General features: G+C 47.1%; 1 protein-coding gene across 5 annotated transcripts; it reads right to left on the reverse strand.

The window, feature by feature from the left end:
* Positions 1-15: 15 nt before the first annotated feature.
* Positions 16-25746, reverse strand: LOC135250926 (trafficking protein particle complex subunit 10-like). Of its 5 annotated transcripts, none has more exons than XM_064327763.1 (23): positions 25608-25746; positions 23489-23570; positions 21123-21258; positions 19100-19296; positions 18564-18759; positions 18114-18225; positions 16086-16333; positions 15348-15494; positions 14933-15047; positions 14579-14655; positions 13249-13340; positions 12429-12569; positions 11849-11961; positions 11116-11618; positions 10109-10250; positions 9658-9816; positions 8204-8433; positions 7604-7704; positions 6856-6979; positions 6276-6443; positions 5895-6075; positions 3373-3567; positions 16-2368 (listed from the first exon to the last, which is right to left on the reverse strand). In XM_064327763.1, the coding sequence occupies exons 1-23, from the start codon at positions 25666-25668 to the stop codon at positions 2133-2135; spliced, it is 3756 nt and encodes a 1251-aa protein (XP_064183833.1). In that variant the 5' UTR covers positions 25669-25746; the 3' UTR covers positions 16-2132. The 5 variants fall into 5 exon arrangements, with proteins under 5 accessions (XP_064183833.1, XP_064183834.1, XP_064183835.1 ...); XM_064327764.1 differs by having other exon boundaries at positions 6856-6975; positions 7600-7704; XM_064327765.1 differs by lacking the exon at positions 16-2368 and having other exon boundaries at positions 2411-3567.
* Between the last annotated feature and the right edge of the window lie 266 nt (positions 25747-26012).

A 26012-nucleotide genomic window follows, 5' to 3' on the forward strand; every position in this document is an offset into this window, starting at 1 on the left:
ACACGCACACACCAATTTAAAACATAGGTATATTTTAAACTTTATAATGCATACAATACATTTTTTTTAAATAATTACACAATATGAATACAATCTGAGGTGCTTGGCATCGAATGGAATAAATAAAAAATGTGACAAAATGGTAACCTTAATAGCCCCCCCCCCCTTCCTCACCCAAAATAAAGGGGGGAATGGGGAACTCCTCATGTTTTTTTGTGTAAATGTCACACAGGCACCTATCCTTTCCAGCCAACCAAGATCATGAATTCCATCATTCAATAAGAAAATAAATGTTATAAATAAACAGAACAGAATGCTTGCCTCTGTGCTGAATGCAGCCACAAGCTCATGATTAGCCTCCAAAAACAGTCACAAGTTTCAGCTCAGTATAAAAAAACAACAAATATTAGTGTTTAAGACCACATTTTAAAGTACAAATTCATAGTCAACTTCCCATTTAATGGAAAAGGAACACAGAAGGACATAGCTTCTGGGTGTGTCCATTCTTACTCAGATATTAGAAATACTTGTGAGAAGGCCCATGAATGAGATGTGACTGCAGTGAGACAAAGACTGAATAACACCCTCTCACCTCGGAGGATTGTGTAGGCTACAACTAATTTGAGTGGGAGGGGCTTGTGATTGACAACACTTTGATTGAAACCAGGGGTGTGGTCACAGACATAGACGGAAAAGGCCCACACTGGTCTGGGGTTAATGGATATTGACAAACACAGGAAAACACATTGCAGATATGACTTCGTTTCACAGCCTCTGCACTACACAACCCAGTTTCATTCAAGACCCAATTCAACCCAATTCCAAACTATCACAAGCTTTTTCATACATATACAACACTATACCACCCATCCACCACACTACAATACCCACAACCTCATAAATACACTACATTATTCAACCCACTCACTCACAAATATACTAAACTAAACACACATGCACTCCTTCATCACTAAGCTACACTCTACATCATTCATTTACAATACACCAATTCCCCCAGTTATCACAGACAGACAGACAGGCAGGAAAATGACAGACAGACAAACAGACAGACAGACAAATGACAGGCAGACAGAGAGACACAAAGAGACAACCTCTCCCCTGCTACATTAACTGTATCTACAGGTGAAATCTAGTCAGGGACTTCCACATTTACAAACATTCAACTGAAAATCATGAAATGAGGGAACTATTTGAATATAAAAATACATTCTGAAATACTTGTTTACTGGCAGGCTGGAAAAGACAGTTGCTCCTGAGAATTTCCACAGAGAGACTCTCACTTCTGAAGTGCAGAATTTATTTTTTAAATAATTTCTTTAATCAAACTGTTCTGTTGGTGAAACATATACAGGCAGTACAGTGATTCTTTCTATTATAGCATCTATGCATGTAACAGTATGTACAGTGGCCAGAGGGGGCGCTTTATCTACAGTCAGCAGGGGAGGGCACATAGGCACTCCAACACTAGTACTGACGGGAACTACATTTCCCATAATACCACTGGCCCCAATATTACTGGCACCAGTATGTAGGGCTCACAGACAAGCATCCGGTCTCATCTCCATAGCACGTACACATACACACATCTGCACTGGATTTGATAGTCTTTGCATGTGCATTTCTTAGATCATGTGGGGTGATGGAGTTCTGAGTGAGACTAGTGATGGGGTTCAACGATACCAAGGAGGGGTGGTGTGGGGGGTCGGATGATGCAGCAGCAGTGCATTCTGGGACAGGTAAGAGATGCTCAGGCTAAGAGGGAGCCAAACAGAGAGGGCGATACAGTCCTTAATCCACCCACACAGACGGGAGAGAGAGGCCAATCAGGGAAGGAGATAGTCAAAACTCCGCCCACAGAGAGGGGAGAGAACCAGTGCGCAGCAGGCTCTGCAGTCTGGAGGAGGAGAGGAGAATAAACAAACCGCATGAACCAAAAAACAAAAAGAAGAAAAAGAACTGCATGAAATAGGATGGGGTCTCAGGCTCCAGCAATATCTGCAGTGTGGTGGGGCGGGGCTTGCCCATCAGTCCAGAGTCAAGAGGCATGCCATGCCACGCCCGCCCGGCACTATGGCCCGGGGGGGGGGGGAGGGTCGTGCGACTCATGGGGGTCATGTGACATTGACCTCCAGCACGTGATCGTCCTTTCCCGGCAGGACCAGCACCTGCCGCCCCCGGCTGGCGTTGAACACCTGGCCGACGCCGAAGGGCTCCAGGCGGGGCAGGGGGGGGCCGCGCACCGGCTCGCCGCCCCCCAGGGAGTGCACGCTGCCCCGGCTGCGGATGCTGGCCGTGTCCGCCGCCTGGTCGTCCAGCAGGGAGACGCTGTCTTTCTCCAAACAGCCGTCTGTGAGCAGGGGGCAACGGTACGACGTGATTGGTTACGAAATTCAAAATACCCCCCAAATAAATGTACGTATAAAACAGAGACTCTTGCAGGGTTTTTCATGCGTTTGGGAAACTAGAGGCGGCCCCCTCGGTCGAATTTTGTGCCGCCTCCACAGAATTCTGACCGGTGTCGGCACGGAAAAACAATAAATTCCACTCTATCGTTTGTAACTGCAAAGGCGGCATTACTCCGATGTGAGGCTGTATCACAATCAGCACAATGTGTATAATTCACATTACTAACAGGGTGTGGTAAATTTGATCATGTGATCCTAATTAAAGTACCGCTTCTACCTCATTTTGAGACAGTAAAAAAACCCTGTCTTTGGATCTACAAATCATGTCTATGCAAACTCATTTTTTGCAACTGCAGGGTGAAAAACTGTGTTTTGGAGCAGAGGGCACAAACTGATAGCAGAGGTTGCAGTAATGAGTGTGACTGGTGAATATGATTATGCATTTCAAACAGAGAGTAGAAGGGAAAAAAATCATTAAAAATAAAAACGAGCAAACTGTTAATGTGTATGATCCACAGGCTAATAGTTCTTATGAATAAAAATACACATAGAAATAGATTTTATCTCAGTATCCATTTTATAAAAAGTAAGTGTTATGGGAACTAAAAGTGTGCTCATTTCCAACCTAGGAATTTAGTCTGCACCTGCAGAGACAGATACAAGCACTGCTCCTAACCAATTAGTATTATAAGCATTAGTAGTATAGATGTGTTATTTCTGTATAGTTATTTGCTCTTAAGTTATGTCCATGTTAGCTGACATTGCCTATAACCCAAAGCATAAGCTGTATTTAGAGCTGAGATTGTGTTGTGTGTGCAGTAAGCAGGTCAGTGTTGCTGACATTGTCTATTATGTGCAGAGGCAGTTTGAGTCAGTGCTGAGATTGTAATTGGGAAAACAACCTGAAGTCAGCGTTGTGTCCTGGTCAGGGGTGGGAGGGTCTCACCTGTGTCAGTCTGGATAATGGGCGGGGCGTAGTGCGGAAGGTACTTGAACAGCTTGATGTTGGGGAACGGCAAGTTCCCGGCAAACAGGGGCATCACCTCCATCTGCACCCTGTGTGTGGCACTGGCAGCCACAGGCATAGAAACCAGCCCAGAGCTCTTACCACACACCGCCCAGTTACTGCTGTTATCTACAACTACAGAGAGAACGCATGGTTACACACAAACACACAAAGACACACACACACACGCACACACCGCCCAGTTACTGCTGTTATCTACAACTACAGAGAGAACGCATGGTTACACACACACACACACAGACACACACGCACACGCACACATCGCTCAGTTACTGCTGTTATCTACAACTACAGAGAGAACGCATGGTTACACACACACACGGTTTTGTACAGGGCACGTGTATCAGATATGTGTTTGTAGCATTTTAATAGGTTTAGGATTTACTCTAGATCTGTTATGCAAAATGTTGGTGTCATGTGGGCTGGGCATCGGTGTGATGCATGACACAATAATAAAATTCATTCATTCATTCATTCATTCATTCACACTGTCCAGTTACTGCTGTTGTCTACAGCTACAGAGAGAACGCACAACTGCATACCCACACATTGCCCGATTACTGCCATTATCTCCCTCACACAGGAGTTTGGCGGTGTAGAGGCTCTGACTCACCCTCATACAGGAGTTTGGCGGTGTAGAGGCTCTGACTCACCCTCATACAGGAGTTTGGCGGTGTAGAGGCTCTGACTCACCCTCATACAGGAGTTTGGTGGTATAGAGGCTCTGACTCACCCTCATACAGGAGTTTGGCGGTATAGAGGCTCTGACTCACCCTCATACAGGAGTTTGGCGGTGTAGAGGCTCTGACTCACCCTCATACAGGAGTTTGGCGGTGTAGAGGCTCTGACTCACCCTCATACAGGAGTTTGGCGGTATAGAGGCTCTGACTCACCCTCATACAGGAGTTTGGCGGTGTAGAGGCTCTGACTCACCCTCATACAAGAGTTTGGCGGTGTAGAGGCTCTGACTCACCCTCATACAAGAGTTTGGCGGTGTAGAGGCTCTCAGACTCACCCTCATACAGGAGTTTGGCGGTGTAGAGGCTCTGACTCACCCTCATACAGGAGTTTGGCGGTGTAGAGGCTCTGACTCACCCTCATACAGGAGTTTGGCGGTGTAGAGGCTCTGACTCACCCTCATACAGGAGTTTGGCGGTGTAGAGGCTCTGACTCACCCTCATACAGGAGTTTGGCGGTGTAGAGGCTCTGACTCACCCTCATACAGGAGTTTGGCGGTGTAGAGGCTCTGACTCACCCTCATACAGGAGTTTGGCGGTGTAGAGGCTCTGACTCACCCTCATACAGGAGTTTGGCGGTGTAGAGGCTCTGACTCACCCTCATACAGGAGTTTGGCGGTGTAGAGGCTCTGACTCACCCTCATACAGGAGTTTGGCGGTGTAGAGGCTCTGACTCACCCTCATACAGGAGTTTGGCGGTGTAGAGGCTCTCAGACTCACCCTCATACAGGAGATTGGTGGTGTAGAGGCTCTGACTCACCCTCATACAGGAGTTTGGCGGTATAGAGGCTCTCAGACTCACCCTCATACAGGAGTTTGGCGGTATAGAGGCTCTCTGACTCACCCTCATACAGGAGTTTGGAGATATAGAGGCTCTCAGACTCACCCTCATACAGGAGTTTGGCGGTATAGAGGCTCTCAGACTCACCCTCATACAGGAGTCTGGCGGTATAGAGGCTCTGACTCACCCTCATACAGGAGTTTGGCGGTGTAGAGGCTCTGACTCACCCTCATACAGGAGTTTGGCGGTGTAGAGGCTCTGACTCACCTCCATACAGGAGTTTGGCGGTGTAGAGGCTCTGACTCACCCTCATACAGGAGTTTGGCGGTGTAGAGGCTCTGACTCACCCTCATACAGGAGTTTGGCGGTACAGAGTCTCTCAGACTCACCCTCATACAGGAGTTTGGCGGTACAGAGTCTCTCAGACTCACCCTCATACAGGAGTTTGGCGGTGTAGAGGCTCTGACTCACCCTCATACAGGAGTTTGGCGGTGTAGAGGCTCTGACTCACCCTCATACAGGAGTTTGGTGGTATAAAGGCTCTTAGACTCACCCTCATACAGGAGTTTGGCGGTGTAGAGGCTCTGACTCACCCTCATACAGGAGTTTGGCGGTATAGAGGCTCTGACTCACCCTCATACAGGAGTTTGGCGGTGTAGAGGCTCTCAGACTCACCCGCATACAGGAGTCTGGTGGTGTAGAGGCTCTCAGACTCACCCTCATACAGGAGTTTGGAGATATAGAGGCTCTCAGACTCACCCTCATACAGGAGTTTGGCGGTGTAGAGGCTCTGACTCACCCTCATACAGGAGTTTGGCGGTGTAGAGGCTCTCAGACTCACCCGCATACAGGAGTCTGGCGGTATAGAGGCTCTGACTCACCCTCATACAGGAGTTTGGCAGTACAGAGTCTCTCAGACTCACCCTCATACAGGAGTTTGGCGGTGTAGAGGCCATCACTCTCCGTCAGCCCCGCGTCCTCCTTCTCAGCCTCGCACAGCTCCGCTAGGCGTGTGATGCACACCTCCAGCACACAGAGGGCGCCGGTGTGACAGTCCTGCGCCTCAGGAGCTGGCATGATCTCTGTTCTCAAGCTGTACAGAGTCTGTGGGAGAGAGGGGCATGACCACAGGAGAACACAGTGCATTTCCGCTGTCAGTATGGCTGTCACCATATAGCTGTGAAGTAGCAGTGTGGGACAGGCCGTCTAAGCTCTGGATAAGGGTAACTGTAATTAAAATAAATAGTGACATAATAATCACAGTTAAATAAACGTAAGGGCCAGAGAGGCAGGCAGGCGCTCACAGAAACGTCCTCCAGCAGGAACTCGTGGCGGTACGGTTTGTAGCTGGAGCCCTCGGCGGCGGCGGCTGGAGAGAAGCTGACGGAGAAAACGCACTGGAGACAGAGCGGGGGGTCCGAGACCCACTTCACCTCCCACACACAGAAGAGGGACTGCTTACTGTGCAGCAGCTGCAGAGAGACAAAACGGTACATCACCCACGTCACATTCCCTACATCACATCACACTCCATACATCATATCACATCACATTCCCAGCATCACATCACCCACATCACATCATCCACATCACACTCCCTACATCACATCACCACATCACATCATCCACATTAAACTCTCCCTACATCACCCACATCACATACCCTACATCACATCACCCATGTCACACACCCTACATCACATAACACTCCCAACAGCATATCACACTCCCAACATCACATCACGCAATGCCACATCAGAACAGGTGTGAACAGACGTACAGAGAATGAGTTCATATATATTCATGTAACAGGTACCTGGGGGCATGTACAGCAGTGAGCAGCGTAAATAAGCGAGAGCAGGAGTGATGAGCGGTGCAGTTTACCTGCTGCGTTTTGGCATTGAGAGACTGCAGCTCTAGAGAGGTCCCCTCCCTCTCTGTCAGGCTCTGCTCCACCAGGTGGAAGTCCATGTCAGACACATTCTGCACACATACCTGGATGTACTTCCTGTGGGCCACATTGGCAGAGGTCAAAGGTCAGTTAATAACAGTGTGTGTGTGTGTATATACAGTGAGCTCCATAATGTTTGGGACAAAGCCATATTGGTTTTTTTAATCTTGATTTGGCTCTGTACTCCATAATTTTAGATTTGCAATCAAGCAATTCATGTGACAACAGTGCTAATTCTCCGTTTCTATGAAAGGGTATCTTCATATATTTTAGTATCAACATGCAGAAATAACAGCAGTTTTTCTACAATACGCCCCCATTTCAGGGCTCCACAATGTTTGGCACAAAAGGCCTCACAGGTGATTAGTCAAGTGTGTTCAATTGCTTCTGTACTGAAATTTTGGAGTAAAGAGCCAACTCAAGAAAAAATAAGGCTTTGTTTCAAATATTATGAAGCTTAATGTATATGTATACATTTTTTAATGCTCATTTGTTTACCCTTAAATTTATCGATTTGATTATGTCATTATATCATGTAATTAATCTTTAAACGGTGAGGTTATATATGGGGTTTCTTTTACCTCACCAGCACATCCTGTTTTCTTGTACTTCTAAGCCATTTAAATGTTTGCTTTACGTCATCACATTTGCAAATAATAATGAAAATAAAAATAAACTTGCCTCTTCCCCACTGAGAGCAGGGAGTGTTTGGATTTAAAGGGGATGTGAAACGTCAGGACTATGAGAGTGGAGTATATAGACCAGGGGCAGTCGATGGACATCTGCGGATAGAGAAGAGCACCCCAACTATAGAACGCATTGCTTAAGTACACTAACTATACACAGCAATAATATGAGTACTTTAACTATACAATACATTACTGAAGCTACTTTAGCTATACAATACATTATTCAGGATATTTACATTACATTGCTGGAGACAATTTATACAGAGTATTACAGAGCACTGATGTGCCACCTGAGGGAAAAAAACAGGAAATAATTGTGGGGCGGAGTCAGACTTCTGTCTATATGTCAGTATAGGACTGCATGCGTCTGTGTGTGCATGTTTCTGTCAACGTACCCATGTGTGTACTGTATGTGTGAAATACATATCAGCTTGACCTCTCTCTCTCCACCTTTTTTTCCTGTTCAATTCAATAAAGTGTTTTATTGGCCTGACAAACAAAAGAATCCAGTCATTCAAATCTTCCAATGACACCCAATGATGACACGTTGATGTTTCCTGTATCTATAGCGCCAGAGTTGTGTCACACGCACCTTCAGGTCGACGGCAGCCACGCCGCTGTCGGCCCGCTTGCGGCTCTTGGCCCAGTGCTGGAGCTCGCCGTTGGTGAGCCGCTGGCTCTCGGGCCGCGGCGGCGTCGGCGGGATGCGGCACAGAGCCTCCAGCTGGAACTGGACGGTGTGGTAGGGGGGGGCGAGAGGCAGCGATATACTGGTCACTCTCTCAGAGGACTGCACAGAGAGGACACTCTCTCCCACACGCTCTACAGCACAGAGAGAGGGAGGGAGGGAGGGAGAGAGAGAGAGAGAGAGAGAGAGAGAGAGAGAGAGAGAGAGTAAGTGAGTGAAAGAGAGGGAGAGAGAGTGAGTGAGTGAGTGAGTGAGTGAGTGAGTGAGTGAGTGAGTGAGTGAGTGAAAGAGAGAGTGGGAGGGAGGAGAGAAAGAGAAAGAATAAAAGTAGAGATGGAGCGAATAAGACTGGTTGATGGACCTGCAATAAGAGTATGTGAATACCACTGCTTCCTGTTGCTGTCTTTGCCATTGTCTGGGAGTTAGATCGGCCTGTACATTGACCCTACTCTAAAACCTACTTCAGATGTTTTTCTGAAGATTCTACAGTGTTCAATAATCTTTAATAATAATAATCTTTATTTATATAGCACCTTTCAAAACAAAGTTACAAAGTGCTTCACAAGCCTTTAAAAATAATGCACAACAGGAAAGGAGACGGAAACAAGGATTAATAAATAATAATACAATGAACAAAAACAGGATGTTGAAAGATAATTACATAATCAAGTCAAGATTTCACAAAAATCATACTTCACATAAAGATTTAAAAAATGAATTAAAATAGTAAAAATGATAATAGGTTACAAAAAAGTAAACAAAGTTTAATAAAATTCACTCGACAAATACAGTAAAGACTACATGGTCCACGTCAAAATGACATCATAATAACATATACTGAATGGATTCACCTTTAAGCTCTGGACTCAAGTTTAAATACTCACATTTCTGGATTTGATAGGTTTAATCTCAAAGGCTACTACAGACTAACCACCAGCCTACACCATGTACAGACCCCTAACCACCAGCCTAAACCATGTACAGACCACTAACCACCAGCCTAAACCATGTACAGACCCCTAACCACCAGCCTAAACCATGTACAGATCACTAACCACCAGCCTAAACCATGTACAGACCACTAATCACCAGCCTAAATCATGTACAGACCCCTAACCACCAGCCTAAACCATATACAGACCCCTAACCACCAACCTAAACCATGTACAGACCACTAACCACCAACCTAAACCATGTACAGACCACTAACCACCAGCCTAAACCATGTACAGACCACTAATCACCAGCCTAAACCATGTACAGACCCCTAACCATCAGCCTAAACCATGTACAGACCCCTAACCACCAGTCTAACTCATGTATTGACTCCTGACCATAAGTGTGATCCATATACTGACCTCCAGTGCTGGAGAGAATTTCGGCAGAGCAGGTGGTGGAGGGCAAGATGGGCATGGCATCCATGTTACTCAGCTGCAGCGCATCGCCCTTCTTAATGCTGTAGTGACCGGTGACCACGGTGAACTTCACCCTCTGCGGGAGACCTGCCAGCAGGTTGTCTAGGAAACGAAATCAGGGTGAAGGCCACATGAGGATAAAGGGCACTCTGGGAAAAGGTCACAGTACAAAGGTCACACGTGGGAAAACATTCCAGGACAAGGTCACATGGGAGCAAAGGTCACAGAATAAAGGTCAAATGGGAATGAAGGATACAAGCAGTGAGGAGGGTGTACACGTATCACAGCTTTATTCTCCATTTCCCTTTACAAGTTCTGTCTTTTTCTGTAAGGCGAACAGGAGATTGGCTCATGGGGTGAGTGGACCGGCAGTGAGGAAGGCGAACAGACAGACCTGCGAGGGGCTCGATCCTAAGCTGGGGCTCCTGGGAGTACACCTCGTACCGCACCACGGGGCAGATGTGGGGCAGGACGAACTGCACCCGTCCCACCGTGGCGCACAGCTGCCGCAGCGTGTAGGTGCCCGGCTCTCCACTCTGCGGGAGAGGGAGGGGGCGGGGTCGCAGAACCCCACAATGTTACCGCGGAGACAGACTCTTTCTCCCCGATTAATGAGGAAATACTTCTTCTGACCCGACATATCTTGGGATTGTCATAAGTACTCAAGCACATCAAGAGCTTATTCATTTCTTGGCAGGCAACAGCAGGAGAGAATGTTCATTAATAAAGTAAAGTGTCAGTGGTCCCAGAGGCATTGTTATGGACTCAAAGTATGTCCAGACTAATCAGGAAAGATTCATCAGGGAAAACGTGCACAGTAAAGGTCTGAACCCTACACCGGGAGGTTTTAGGTTCTTACTCCACATGGGACCGGGCTGTTACATAACTGCACGTAACATGACCGCACACAGAGGTGAGCCAGCAGATATAAAAACAAAGGCAGGAGTCTGCAAAGGTATTTACTACCATTCCAAATTTTCATTCACATAATTTGGACCAGTGTTTCCTGCTCTTGCCTTCTCAAGAGAATAAGGCCTACGTCATGGCTGCCCCACCCCTTCCTGGAAATCTGCCGTCCTGTAGGTATTTACTCCAACCCTATCAAAGCACTCGTCTTCAAACAGCTTGAGATCTCATTGAGCCGCTTATTAGCAGTATCAGGTGAGCCAAATTACGGTTGGAATGAAAACCAACAGGAAGGTAGATCTCCAGGAGGAGGGTTGGGCAGCCCTGGTCTACGTGTTTGATAAATGCGTAAAATCAGTCATGTGATGAGAATTTCCTGAAGTGCCATGATGGTCCTACGAAGACCATACTAAAAAGTGCATACATAGGGTAGCTTTGTGTGAAGTCACCTGTTTATTACAGTACTACTGTATAAAGTAGCAGTAGCTAGCTTACAGGGGCAGTGAAGAGGATGCTGTTGTTGCCAGGTGACAGCACCACCTCGCTGGTCTTCAGCAGCTGGGCCCCGTCGTCCACGGCGACGCCGACGTGCCCGGGCGGGTCCAGGGAGGCGGAGCTGCCCCGCCTGCGCAGCAGCAGGTGCACGTTCTTGCAGACCACGCCCGCGGAGTTGAGGCCGTTGTCCGAGGGACTGCGGTCATGCATCTCGTGCAGCTCCAGGGCGGGGGGCTGGGGGCGGGGCTGCGCTCCTGGGGGACTCTCCCGGGGGAACTGCACCGCCCCCGCCTGGCGCTGCGCCCCGCCCCCAGCCCCGCCCTTCTCCAGGCTGAAGTGCACGCTGGCGGCCAGCTGCTCCAGCCGCACGGCGACGGGCATCAGGCTGTGCAGGCGCAGCTCCAGCTGCAGGGCGGCGCCCACGTGCACCACCGCCGCTGCCGGGGAGAACTGCAGCTGCCGCAGCTGCGCAAACGCGCTCATACTCAACACCACTTTCTGAGCTGCAAGAGAGGAGCATTGCTTTAAGTTACAACTACATCTGTCTGGCAGACACACTCACCCAGAGCAACTGCCCAGTCTGAGTGACCCAGGGGCCCTACAGTCTGAGTGACCCAGTGGCCCTACAGTCTGAGTGACCCAGTGGCCCTACAGTCTGAGTGACCCAGCGGCCCTACAGTCTGAGTGACCCAGTGGCCCTACAGTCTGAGTGAGGCACAAAGCTGTCTCTCACCTTGGCTATCGGAGGTGTGGTTGGCATAGGTCAGGATCTCCTGGCAGAAATGTTCCCGCTCCTTGTCTGTCAGGTTGGCATCGCCAGCTAGCAAGGCACTCGTCTGAAGGTATCTGGTGCAGGCTGTCAAGGAAACTGACATTCCCACCCTACCAAACTCCTCTTACACAGTTCCCCTTGGCTGGTTTTGTTATTAATAATACACCTACCAGGAGATGAAGTGCGCACACACACACACACATACACACACACTGAAAAGTGGGATGAGGGAAGAAAACAGTGGAAGGGAAATAAGTAAGAGAATGTAAATGGAGGCATAGAGTAGAAAGAAAGGAGTGTGGATGGAGGGATAGGGTAGAAAGAGAGGAGTGTGGAAGGAGGGATGGGGTAGAAAGAGAGGAGTGTGGAAGGAGGGATAGGGTAGAATGACAGGAGTGTGGAAGGAGGGATAGGGTAGAATGACAGGAGTGTGGAAGGAGGGATAGGGTAGAATGACAGGAGTGTGGAAGGAGGGATAGGGTAGAATGACAGGAGTGTGGAAGGAGGGATAAGGTAGAAAGAGAGGAGTGGGGAAGGATACTCCTCTGTGTGGCTCAGCAGTTTTTGGCACTCAGCGACCTGCTTCCTGGTGTGGGTGATGGGCAGAGACCAGCCCTCTGACACGTAGGAGCTCAGAGCGTCCTGCAGGAAGCCCTCCGCCCTCCGGGGGTCGCCCTTTCTCCTGCAGAGAGACACAGAGCCATGAGGAGGCACCCCTGCTGTCTGCGCACACACAGGCACGCACTCGACTAACATTCCCCGTCAAGTAAACTTACTTGGGCACAAAATTCACACATATGCATGCATGCACGTACGCACATAAAAGCCATCAAGTACTCAAGATGTAGTCGCGACAATCTCCACTGACTCAGTCAGAGCAGACACACGTAATCACACATTCTTCTGTATCAGCACTACTCTGACGGAACAAATCCAGTAAAACAGGAGCTGCACTCTCTCACCAATCAGATGTCTCTATTCAACTCCCAGCTTGAGAACAGCAGGCTACTCCAATTGGGATAATACATTAAACTCACCGAAAGTTTCAGACATGATTGCACGAGTTCTGTAGCATAACAACACTGTTTAGTGCCATATATTAAACAAAGGAGTAAAAAATAAGCTCAGTGATGTAATGCAGGTTGATTGATACATGTTACACGGACCAGGCGGTGTGCGCTAGTACTTCGGTCTCCGAGACGACGGGGTTAAATAGGGTTACCGCAGCGCTGACCGCGCGGTGTCCCTGAGTAACCTCGGGGCAGTCAACATGACACCCTGGCCAGACGCTGGTATGGCGAGCGCGACAAGCACGCACACGCGCGCGCGAACGTGGCCTCTCTGAGGAATCTCTCGCTTACATGTAGAACTCAGCCAGGCTCTTCCCCACCAGCCGGGCCGAGCGCATCCTGCCAATCGCCCTGTACATCTCCATGGCAGCGTGAGTCAGGTCCTGGGGGGGGTGGTGGGGAGAGGGAGGTCACTGGGTGTTACACAAAGCCCAGGGTTACAGAGTCTACCTTCTTTAAAACCAGTTGACTTTCAAATGAATCAATGGCCAATCTCTGTGGATTTGACATTTGGAAAAGGAGTATAATGAGCCAGTGGTTCCAGCTCTACAGTGGAATAAGGGTTTATTGAGTCAGTGGTTCCAGCTCTACAGTGGAATAAGGGTTTATTGAGTCAGTGGTTCCAGCTCTACAGAGGAATAAGGGTTTACTGAGTCAGTGGTTCCAGCTCAACAGTGGAATAAGGGTTTATTGAGTCAGTGGTTCCAGCTCTACAGTGGAATAAGGGTTTATTGAGTCAGTGGTTCCAGCTCAACAGTGGAATAAGGGTTTACTGAGTCAGCGGTTCCAGCTCTACAGTAGAATAGAGGTAGAATGAGCCAACTCATCAGGTGAACACGTTACAAGTAAATTACATGATGTTAAAGGGGGGGGGGGGGGGAGAGGGAGGTCACTGGGTGTTACATAAAGCCCAGGGTTACAGAGTCTACCTTCTTTAAAACCAGTTGACATAAAGCCCAGGGTTACAGAGTCTACCTTCTTTAAAACCAGTTGACTTTCAAATGAATCAATGGCCAATCTCTGTGGATTTGACATTTGGAAAAGGAGTATAATGAGCCAGTGGTTCCAGCTCTACAGTGGAATAAGGGTTTATTGAGTCAGTGGTTCCAGCACTACAGAGGAATAAGGGTTTACTGAGTCAGTGGTTCCAGCTCAACAGTGGAATAAGGGTTTATTGAGTCAGTGGTTCCAGCTCAACAGTGGAATAAGGGTTTACTGAGCCAGTGGTTCCAGCTCTACGGCGGAATAAGGGTTTATTGAGTCAGTGGTTCCAGCTCAACAGTGGAATAAGGGTTTACTGAGTCAGTGGTTCCAGCTCTACGGCGGAATAACGGTTTACCGAGTCAGTGGTTCCAGCTCTACGGCGGAATAAGGGTTTATTGAGTCAGTGGTTCCAGCACTACAGAGGAATAAGGGTTTATTGAGTCAGTGGTTCCAGCTCAACAGAGGAATAAGGGTTTATTGAGTCAGTGGTTCCAGCTCAACAGTGGAATAAGGGTTTACTGAGTCAGCGGTTCCAGCTCTACAGTGGAATAGAGGTAGAATGAGCCAACTCATCAGGTGAACACGTTAAGTAAATTGCATGATGTTAAAGCGCAGGCCTGTCTGGTTTAGCTCTCACCAGATAGTGTTTTTCAAAAGCTTCTACCGAAGATAAGGCTTCTTTGAGTTTTTTGTAGGGGCTCTGCAGGCTACTGGCTGTGACACACAGAAGAAAGCAGAAGAGATCAGACATTATTTTTCTTCTCTAGCAATCACTCTCACACACATAGACAACAACCACTCAGAGACAAACCCTGAAGACAAATCACATGTTCTGCTTAAGCCTGATATCCCCCTCCCTCTACCACCCTCTTCTTTCTCTCTCTCATTCCCTCACACTCCTGCTCCCCATCTCTTCATTTCCCTCCCCCCCTCTCATTCGCTCTCTCACTCCCTCTATCCCTGCCTCCCTTTCACTCTTCCCCCTCATCACCTGTTTCGGGTCTCTCAGATCCCAGTCCAGCGAGCAGGTCCACAGTTCTGTTCAGGTCCTCAGAGTTAGGTCCGTTCTCTGACATCAGACCACACAGAGAGCCCAGAGACTTCAGCTGAGAGAGAGAGAACAAGAGAGAGAGAAAGTGAGAGACAGAATTTGAATTCATTTTTTAAAAAATCTTGTACATACAAAAGCACATTCAGAAATTAAAATTACATCAACCAATTCTACCAAGCAAAAAAAGAGCCTCATGGCCTGGGAACATTGAAAGTGAGCAGCGAAAGGGTTTTGATGGAGGGCTGTAGCAGTGCAGTATCTTCCCTGAGGAGTAGGCCCATAGGCCCACGGTGTGGGAGCAGTGAATAGTGATGGAATAGTGTAGCAGTAGCATATTAGCAGCGTAGCGGAGTACCTTCTCAGAGGAGTAGGCCCATAGGCCCACGGTGTGGGAGCAGTTGGCTTCCAGCTGCGCTCGGTCGCAACACCCCTCGATCCTCTGCAGCACTTCCAGGCAGCTGAGGAACACCCAGCAGTCTAGCGCCCCCTGCAGCACGGAGACCTGCAACGACACAGCCCTTAGCCTGGGCTCAGTGACGCGTACGCCACTCACCCGCCCGACTGGATAGCAGATGGACTCATTTCACCAGCACTCTGGGTTTCACATCAATATCACATCACTCTTCAGCAATACATTTGACCTCATAATCTTCTTTCCTGCACCTGGACTGACTCAAGCACAAGCACACATGGCTCAAAGGAAAAAAAAATGTATTAAAAAGCATCTTGACTCTGAATTAGAGCAGTGATAACCAACCCTGTGCCTGGAGATCTACATCCAGCAGGTTTTCACTCCAGTCCTAACAAAGCACACCTCATTCAACAGCCAGAGATATTGTATAGCTTCTAATCAGTAGAATCAGGTGTGCCAAATTATGGTTGAAATGAAAACCAGCAGAACAGTAAATCTCAGGGAACAGGGTTGGTTACAACTGAATTAGAGAGTGAAAGAGAAAGAAAGAGAAAGAGAAAGAGAAAGAAAGGGAGAGTGAGAGAGAGAGAGATCAGATGGAGGCAGAGACTTTCTGAGGAGCGGTGCATCGCCGCATGGGTGTGCGGGTGAGTGGGTTGCGGGGACGGGGGGGGTCCGCACCTCCAGCAGGCGCAGCTCCTGCACGCAGTTGTGCAGCAGCTCCAGGGCGCGCTGCGTCACCTCCCAGGGCCTCTGCAGGAAGACGAGCAGCGTGCACTGGCGGGAGAACAGGTAGCTGCGCAGATCCAGCAGGCTGGCCTGCCCCCTCTGGATCTGCTCCCTCTTCTCCATGTCTATGGGCCTGCGCAGCACCAGCCCGTTCCAGCTGCGCACCGGCGCGCAGAACGAGCCCAGCCAGTTAGCCCCGTCTGCGCAGACACAAACGCAGCCGGCGAGCGCACGGTTAGACGCTACCACAGACCGCTGTAAAACTTACGGCCAATGATTTATGCCAGGGGTGACCCTACCACAGACCGCTTTAAAACTTACAGCCAATGATTTATATCAGGGGTGACCCTACCATAGACCGCTTTAAAACTTACAGCCAATGATTTATATCAGGGGTGACCCTACCATAGACCGCTTTAAAACTTACAGCCAATGATTTATGCCAGGGGTGGAGCCCTAATGTCAACCCTACACACCAGCTCAACCACTCCGCTGTGCTGCAGCAGGGCGACTTGCACTCTCTGCCATCCGCGTGAATGGTTCTCACTCATCCCTACCACAAAGCTTCTCCACCTTGGCCAGTGGTGGAACAAACTCCCCATTCCTCAATGAACCACTCGGTCATTGCCCATCTTCCGCCGTAGTCAGAAGACGCATCTCTTCAGACTGTACCTGGACTAACTATCACTACTCCGCAGGACACTCCCAATCTAGGATCGCTCTTATCACTTCACTCCTACTAATTTGTTCCTGTAGCACTTTCATGTTACACTTGTATCTCCATCCAGCGTTTATATTTCAACTGCATTGTTATCTTGATGTTATAGAACATCATTATGCCTCCTAGTTTGACTTACCATACCTTTCTGACCTAGCCTATGCTTACTGAGTGAACAGGACTTACAGTAATGTGTTCATATTATGGATAACTGTTACATAATGAGTATTGTACCTTATTGGACCTGTGTTTTGTAGTTGTTCCAACGACCTTCAGTATGTACTTATTGTATGGGGTACTGAATAAACGCGTCTGCCAAATAAATGTGATGTAAATAAATGTGATGTGGAGCCTACCACTGACTGCTTTAAAACTCACAGCCAATGATTTATGCCAGGGGTGGACCCTACAACAGACTGCTTTAAAACTCACAGCCAATGATTTATGCCAGGGGTGTCCGGTTTGATAGGGGTATAGTGGGTGCAGGACCAGCAGTAAAACATCTAACTCAACAAATCAAGGTCAGTGACTGGTTGATTCCTTGCTGGACTGTACCAAAAGCCCACACCTGCAACAGGTCTTCAGGGATAAGACCGGAAACCCCTGATTTTAAGCTCTCAATCACTTTTATATGCACGCACTGTTAACAAATAAAATAACGAATACTTGTATTTAAAAATAGCCTATGTTAAGGCATAAACAGTGAATGAAAACCAGGGCTTTCTGTGTGAGGGAGTCTCCCTCTCACATAATTTTTTAAAATATTTATTACCCCTTACCCACTACAGAGAGAACAGAAGTGCCCTACATCCATCTCTACACTACAGAGAGAACAGAAGTGCCTTACATCCAGCCCCACACTACAGAGAGAACAGAAGTGCCCTACATCCAGCTCTACACTACAGAGAGAACAGAAGTGCCCTACATCCAGCCCTGCACCACAAAGAGGAGAGAACAGAAGTTCCCTACATCCAGCCCTGCACTACAGAGAGAACAGAAGTGCCCTACATCCAGCCCCACACTACAAAGAGAACAGAAGTGCCCTACATCCAGCCCCACACTACAGAGAGAAGCGGTCAGAAGTTCCCTACATCCAGCCCTGCACTACAGAGAGAACAGAAGTGCCCTACATCCAGCCCCACACTACAGAGAGAAGCGGTCAGAAGTGCCCTACATCCAGCCCCACACTACAGAGAGAAGCGGTCAGAAGTGCCCTACATCCAGCCCCACACTACAGAGAGGAGAGGACAGAATTACATTACCTCCAGCCCCAAAGTTGAGGACGTACTGCGTGAAGAGGGCGTCCAGCTCATCATACTGAACCAAGGCATCTTCAAACTGCTGCAGCATCTCAAATACAAACGCCAGCTCTTCCTGCCAGAGGAACAGAGAAACATTACACACACACCACACACACACAAACACACACACAGGGCAGCTCCTCCTAACACAACACTGGAACATGCAAACTCACACACATATATGGTCTCATAATTATCCACACACAAACGTACATACGAACATGCACAACACACTCAAAATGTGACATCTTCAGCTCTTGGAATGACAGACTGCCGATTAGAAAACTGGACAGTCTGTCCAGGCAGGCCCATCAGACAGGCGTGGCCTCAGAGAGAGAATAACTGGACTGACCGTCAGCCGATGAGAGGCGTGGCCACGGGGACCAGCCAGAAGGGTGATTGACAGCTTGCCTGCACCATGAAGTAGTCGCAGAAGCTCCAGCCGGGCTCGGTGCGCTTCTCCCGCAGCGTGCGCATGTCGTCCTCGAAGCGGCCCAGGTTCTTGGTGAAGGACATGAGCAGCAGCGTGCGCAGCTTGGTCAGGAACGCGCTCCAGGACTCCTGCGCCCGGGACGAGTCCTTCAGCGGGTCCGACAGAACCACGCACCTGGGGGCGAGAGAAAGGCCAGGGCAAAAAAAAACACAAATGGCATCATTATTACAGGCCGGAATCAGACGTAGCCACGATGGGAGGGGGGGTTTGGGTTCTCAATCTGTTAGCAAACCTGTTAATGCGACAGTGTTCTTTGGTGCCCGGCTAGCCTACATGTCTCTCTACGACCGTGTCTGCTGCTCAGCTAGAGTACCCGTTTGACGCTCTAGTGTACCCATCGCCCAGCTAGCGTAGCCGCCGCCCTGTTAGCATACCCGTGGGCCTGTTAGCGTACCCGCCGCCCTGTTAGCATACCTGTAGCCCTGTTAGCATACCTGTCGCCCTGTTGGCGTACCTGTCGCTCTGCTTGTTGCAGAAGTCGTTGCGGATCTTGTCCACGATGGAGGTGCGCGGCAGGATGTTGGTCTTGTTCTTCTTTTTGCCGTCGCTCTCCACCACGACGATGAGCCAGTCGGCCGAGCCGTGGAGCCGCAGCAGGCCCTGCCACCGCGCCATGTCCTCCTTCACCGAAGCCTTGTATGCCTCGGTGTCCTGGGGACAGGAGCGACATCGGCACCGTAAACGCGACGCCGATACCAGCGACCGGCACAGCCGAGTGCTCTGTGCGCGGGCGTGGCACTGACATTAATGTGGACTCTCTTACTACGGGCTTTGAGCGCTCAGGCCCTGTACACCTCCGTGGGGGGGTACAGCGCTAACTCTGACAATGAGGCCTTGTGCACACCATTCCCCTGCAGGCGCAATGCCACTGAAGCCTTATGTGTCACTGTTATGTGCACACAACACTGAAGTTAAGACCCTGTCAGTCCTCCCAAAAACTTCAGCTTCCACACATACATACACTCATGTACACACACTTATAAACACTTACACACATTTACACACAACAAAACTGACATTTATATATACATATACTTTTGGAACGCAGTCAGGCAGATAAAACTTCTCATGAGGATGACAAAAAGACAGAACATCTCAGACCATACACATATGTACGGAATGGCTTGGAACAGCATTCGTCTCTGAACTGAGTGAAAGAAAAACCAATGTTGATATACTCCTCAAATGCACCCCATCTCTACAGATCCAGAGTCCCGTAACAGCTTAAACCCCCCAATATATCCTGCTGACAGCTTCTCTTTACAGAATGATTTATCAAAGAGCCGTTCAGCTCACCGGGGACTTCTACAGACTGGTGAGCAGAAAATATAGTCTCAATGCACAGTGCAATAGGCTGGCCGGTGGTCAGAGATTTCTCACATTTCAACACCTACTGATGGATTCATTGCTCATTCAACAACAGAACGATTCCGTACTGAAACAGCAACAGTTAGATTGTGTATACAAGCACCAGAAGGAGGAAGCAATCCTCAAACATCCGAAAAACTGAACCAATACTTACGAAGAATAACGATTCAGTACTTACAATGCAGTAGAGCGATTTAGTGCTCATGCAGGTTTGATTCAGTACTCACACAGCAGTAGAGTGATTTAGTGCTCATGCAGGTTTGATTCAGAACTCACACAGCAGTAGAGTGATTTAGTGCTCATGCAGGTTTGATTCAGACCTCACACAGCAGTAGAGTGATTTAGTGCTCATGCAGGTTTGATTCAGAACTCACACAGCAGTAGAGCGATTTAGTGCTCATGCAGGTTTGATTCAGTACTCACACAGCAGTAGAGCGATTTAGTGCTCATGCAGGTTTGATTCAGTACTCACACAGCAGTAGAGCGATTTAGTGCTCATGCAGGTTTGATTCAGTACTCACACAGCAGTAGAGCGATTTAGTGCTCATGCAGGTTTGATTCAGTACTCACACAGCAGTAGAGTGGTTTATTGCTCATGCAGGTTTGATTCAGACCTCACACAGCAGTAGAGCGATTTAGTGCTCATGCCGGTTTGATTCAGTACTCACACAGCAGTAGAGTGATTTAGTGCTCATGCAGGTTTGATTCAGAACTCACACAGCAGTAGAGTGATTTAGTGCTCATGCAGGTTTGATTCAGTACTCACACAGCAGTAGAGCGATTTAGTGCTCATGCAGGTTTGATTCAGTACTCACACAGCAGTAGAGCGATTTAGTGCTCATGCAGGTTTGATTCAGAACTCACACAGCAGTAGAGCGATTTAGTGCTCATGCAGGTTTGATTCAGAACTCACACAGCAGTAGAGCGATTTAGTGCTCATGCAGGTTTGATTCAGTACTCACACAGCAGTAGAGCGATTTACTGCTCATGCAGGTTTGATTCAGTACTCACACAGCAGTAGAGTGATTTAGGGCTCATGCAGGTTTGATTCAGAACTCACACAGCAGTAGAGCGATTTAGTGCTCATGCAGGTTTGATTCAGTACTCACACAGCAGTCGGTCCAGTAAATGTGTAAGAAAGGGAATGTGAGGAGGGCTTTGTTCCCTTCTTTGGGAAGCAGATCTTCTTTGAACTGGACAAAGTTGGCCTCCAGGTGAATCATCTTTGGTGCACGTCCATAAGACCTAATGAGGGCAAGCGAAAGCAATACTCAGCACCTCTGTGTAGGGAGAACAATGCACCCCCCACCACCGCGACCCCCCCCCCCCCCCCACACACACACACACGCATAAGCAAAAACATACCCACACACAGAGATAATTATTTGAAAACATTACCAGACATACAAACACATACATACCCATACTCACACAGGCTGACCACTAACAGACAGACAAACAGACAGACACATAGACACAGACATAGACACAGATGGATACGCGCACACACACACACACACACACACACACACACACACACACAGGCACACAAAACATAAAAGGGAAAGTTGTTTCTCAGATCTGTGCTTGTCTCCTGATATTTAAAAACTTCTGGCAGGAGAAAGCAATGCTCCAGGCTATGTAAACACACAAACAGGTTTCATTTGACATCATAGTCTCAAAGCTGTATTTCTATACCAAGAGTGCAATATTGTTGCAAACCTGTTAGCACAGGAAGCAAAGCAAATAAATGCTAAAGTTGCATCAACCACAATGGGGCTGTTCAGCAGACTAAGCGAACCCACTGTGGTTTGGGATTACGCCTATTTTTTTCACTTACCAAAGTCGTTTATTTGAAAGCTTAACCCCAAAAGCACTGATATCAATCAGTTTGACACAAATAATAATTTTAAAAGCACACTTTTTTAAACCTGTTTTATGCAACTATTGGTTATTTTACCCTCTTTGTCTGTGTTTTTAAATCACTTATTTGATTATATATGCATTTTACCCCCATTCTTGAAGTATTGTCCGTTGTTTACATTGTGAAGTACTTTGCATTGTCGGCTTCCTTGTACAAAAGGTGATCTATGCAAAGTTTATTTGATCATTGCTGAGCAAATTACAATTGATTTTAAAATGTTTAAAGATAAACTATTCAAAGAATTACAAATAAAGAACACAGATTATATTTCTTAATATGAATAAGGTGGGGAGGAGCAGGGTCCAGCAATATTTCAATATACTGATATTTTTCTAAATGAATCTCATATTAATATTGAAAATTTCATTCATATTGAAATATTGATTATATTGAATACAGCATAAATATTATACAACACTAATATATACATTAATAGTACACTATATTCCTACAACATGGCCTGTTTTTCTATCGCTTATTTTATACCCACATAGCCCCCCACTCATAAACACTAGGACAATTTACCCAAGAGACTAGATTTTACTTCAGCGACACTAAAATACAACTGGCTCAGTGATGATTGGCAGGTACTCATTATTGTTCTTCCATTCCTGTGGTCAGTATAAAACAATCACATGTACAGTAATATACAACAATGCACAGCTTAACCAGAGTGTACGACTGACAGAACCAAAGTATTTTATAGACCACCAGGAGGGTGTGTTTCACCTCTGAGGATATCAGAGGGTATGTCCCATCATCAGTCAAGTGCACAAAATGTCTGAAATTCATTCTGCAAGTCAGGACCACCCTGTATTATCGAATGTTATGTCACAGTACTGTTTTGTAACATTTCTGATACCTGGAAAGTGGAAGGAGGAACACGAAAGTAAAATAATAACAAAGTAAACTGCTACAGAGCCATGTAGTTTTTATTTACAGTATGTACACTCACATGATGTGGTTCACCATTAAATATTTTGAGATATTTTCCACAAATATTTTGATATTGAATATTTTTATACTGAAAAAAAATCACAATATTACTGGACCCTAGGGGGAAGTATACTCTGGCTGAGCCCGAAATTACATACTATGTACTACATACTACAAATTTTAGCATGTCCGAAACAATAGTATGAATGAAATATTATGTAAAAAATACCAGGGTGTCATACTACATTCAATGAAATATCATAGCATGCAAACACTGCACACTACTTTGGCATGAGTATCCCACAATGCATTGCAATAGTTCATGACCCAAGCAACCACACATCAACCAATAATGACACAGGGTGGTGTCGTGCAAAATATTGCACACCTGTCTCACACCATCATCAACAAACAAAGTGCTGAACGGAAGTGGAGCTTCTCTATGATGACGTAGTATGCCTAAAAAGCCAATGTACTTTTTACTCACATACTAAATGCGCTGAATGATAGCGTATGTAATGTGTAGATTGTGATTTTGGACGCAGCCTCTGTGTTTTTGGAACTGTGCACTGTACTGTGCATGACTGTTTCCCAGCATGCCATGCGGTCACTCACCTCCTCCACTCCATGGGTTCCCGGGGCAGCTGCTGTGCCAGTGGGTTGTACAGAGATGTGAACAGTGCTTGGTCCCCAGCACCTGAGAGAGAGAGAAGTACAGACAGGCAGGGGAGTCAGGCTCCGTCACCCTCACAGGTCTGTATTACCGGATCCCACTCCCAGAATAAGGACAAAAAGACAAGCCTGACAGTGTGTGTGTGTGTGTGTCAGAACCATACACAGTACACATTCCGCACAGATGGGTTCTCTCTGTATGTCCTTCACAGTTCAACATCAGTTTTTTTTAATGCTTTACTGACATATTCTACATACATATTGCCAAAGCTCATATAGCTAATAGTGTAACAATTTTACCATAGGACCATTACGAAATAATAATAATAATAAACGGGTTATGGGTTATTATAACGGAGGCTGAAGGCCAATCGTATACTGAAGCTCTAAGCGACCGAGGAACTGTTATTTTCTGACTGGAAACCTGGGTTATATACCTGTATCATTTATCCTGCGTTTTCCTTTAACTTCACGCAGCTGAGTCGTTTTTCAGCAAGTTGTGTAGACGATCTTGTTCGCGTTCGTTGCGCGAAACCACAGGTGCCCAGTTGCAAAACTTAGGTGCCCAGGCGGAATTTTTTGGAAAAGACTGCGCTGTGCGAGCTGTCGCTCTCGGAAAACACTAAGCGCCAGTAGGTGGTTATGACAGTAATGGAAGACGGAGGGAACCAGTCAGAAGACTCATCTCTCTGGCTCAGATGGCGAGAATCAAAGGGGAGTCGATTTCAATCTACCTACTGAACGTGGGAGAAAATAAAAATGACAGATCGTGCTTAAGCACAGCTGACGCTTTTACAAGTGCAAAAGACGCAGTTGAGTCACGTGTAGTACGGGATTTATAAATGATTTTTTAAATGATTATCATAAACCCGATAACACAACACTAATAATTACGTATAAGTTACTGACAGTCGATACTGACCGAGGGGAGTGCCTTGAGAGGAAACTTAAACATGGTCAAATTATACTAGATTCGTGAGGTGAAAGTACTGCAGCAAGGAAAGAGACTCATGTTGGTTGTTTTCTGAAGAATTAGTTTAACTTATATGTTTAATTCTAACTGCTACTTTGAAAACTGGATCCATTTGAACAACATTCAAGTCGCCAAAATATTAAAGCCAACAAGTTTTAATACGAACCTAAAAAGGGTATAGCGACACGCCTATGTAGTCAGGTGGTCCTACTGTAAAAACTCACGTGCCAACCGCGAGGGACTCCTCGCTTCCGAGCACAAAGTCAGCTAAACGTGAAAACAGAATTACGCATGAATAGTCCGCCAGTGATAGTCTGTCGAATCGAACTCAGGCATGCCTGGTTGGTGCATATGGTCAGTGAGTCGTCTGCCTTTCAGTTACTTTATTTAGAATTAAGGAAGTATTATGCTGAGCCATGGATAATTCGGTTTAACTCGATGTTGTCTAACCTGTTTGAAACGGCCTTATTATTAATTTACATACAAATGAAAAAAGAAACCAGATAGGCTAGGTAGCTTTACTTTATGAAAATGAGAAAGAGTACGGATCATCAGCAAAACTATCATATTCACAAATATAGATGCCGGTGTACCATTCGCATTGTACGGGAGTATTCTGAGTAATGCCTGACGTACAACAGTCAGCAAAGGCCGCTCGGTTTTTTGGCACCTCGGGCGAATTGCATCCTTGCATGACAGCTGCAGCTGCAAGACCCCGAATCTGCCTGCGGGACCAGTAAGGATCCAGAGCCTCAGATATGTACGTAGCTAAGTATAACCGTTAAGATCGCTATATTCAGAACATGGGTTTACTACGATATTGCTGACCCGGGTCATGTGCAGTTAACGTTAGTTACACAGCCTAGCCCATTTTGCCCCGACCTCGCCACATTCATCTGGTGTCCGTTCATTTATGCCCAGCTAGCTTGCAAGCTGACTAGATTTCACTTCGCATGCTATAATGCCTGCTAGCTAGCTGGGCTGTAGCGTCCGCTGCACTGCTCCAAGTCGGCAAATGCCAAGAATAGCAAGCTAGCTTGTTGCTAAACAACCGCAAAACCTTTAACGTTAATTAAATAAAACACTCACATGTCACAATCGGTTTGTTTTCCATTGTGTAGATTACTGGCTTCTCCTCCAGGGCTTCCATGGACACTGCATGTCAGAAGCGACCCTCCATGTAAACGTCAAGTACAATCTCTTGTTATTATTAGAGCGCTAATAGGTGCACTACGCTTGTATCGGCAGGGCCCTTTCCCTCGCAACTTCCTGCATGTTCCTTACATACGATTTCCGGGAGGCTGGTTCCATCTTAAAGGGACCGCATACATGACTTTGACTCTGCTTTGACTGCAAGATCCATTATTTTTGTTGTCATTAACTTTGAACTTGGAATTGGCCAAATGAGGATTTCATCAATATATGTATTTTATCCTCTGCGTGTGTATAGAGTTTGCTGTCAAGTCGTATCATGTAATTATCTTACAGAAGTGG

The sequence above is a fragment of the Anguilla rostrata genome, chromosome 3 (genome assembly GCF_018555375.3).
Source record: "Anguilla rostrata isolate EN2019 chromosome 3, ASM1855537v3, whole genome shotgun sequence".
NCBI lineage: Eukaryota > Metazoa > Chordata > Actinopteri > Anguilliformes > Anguillidae > Anguilla > Anguilla rostrata.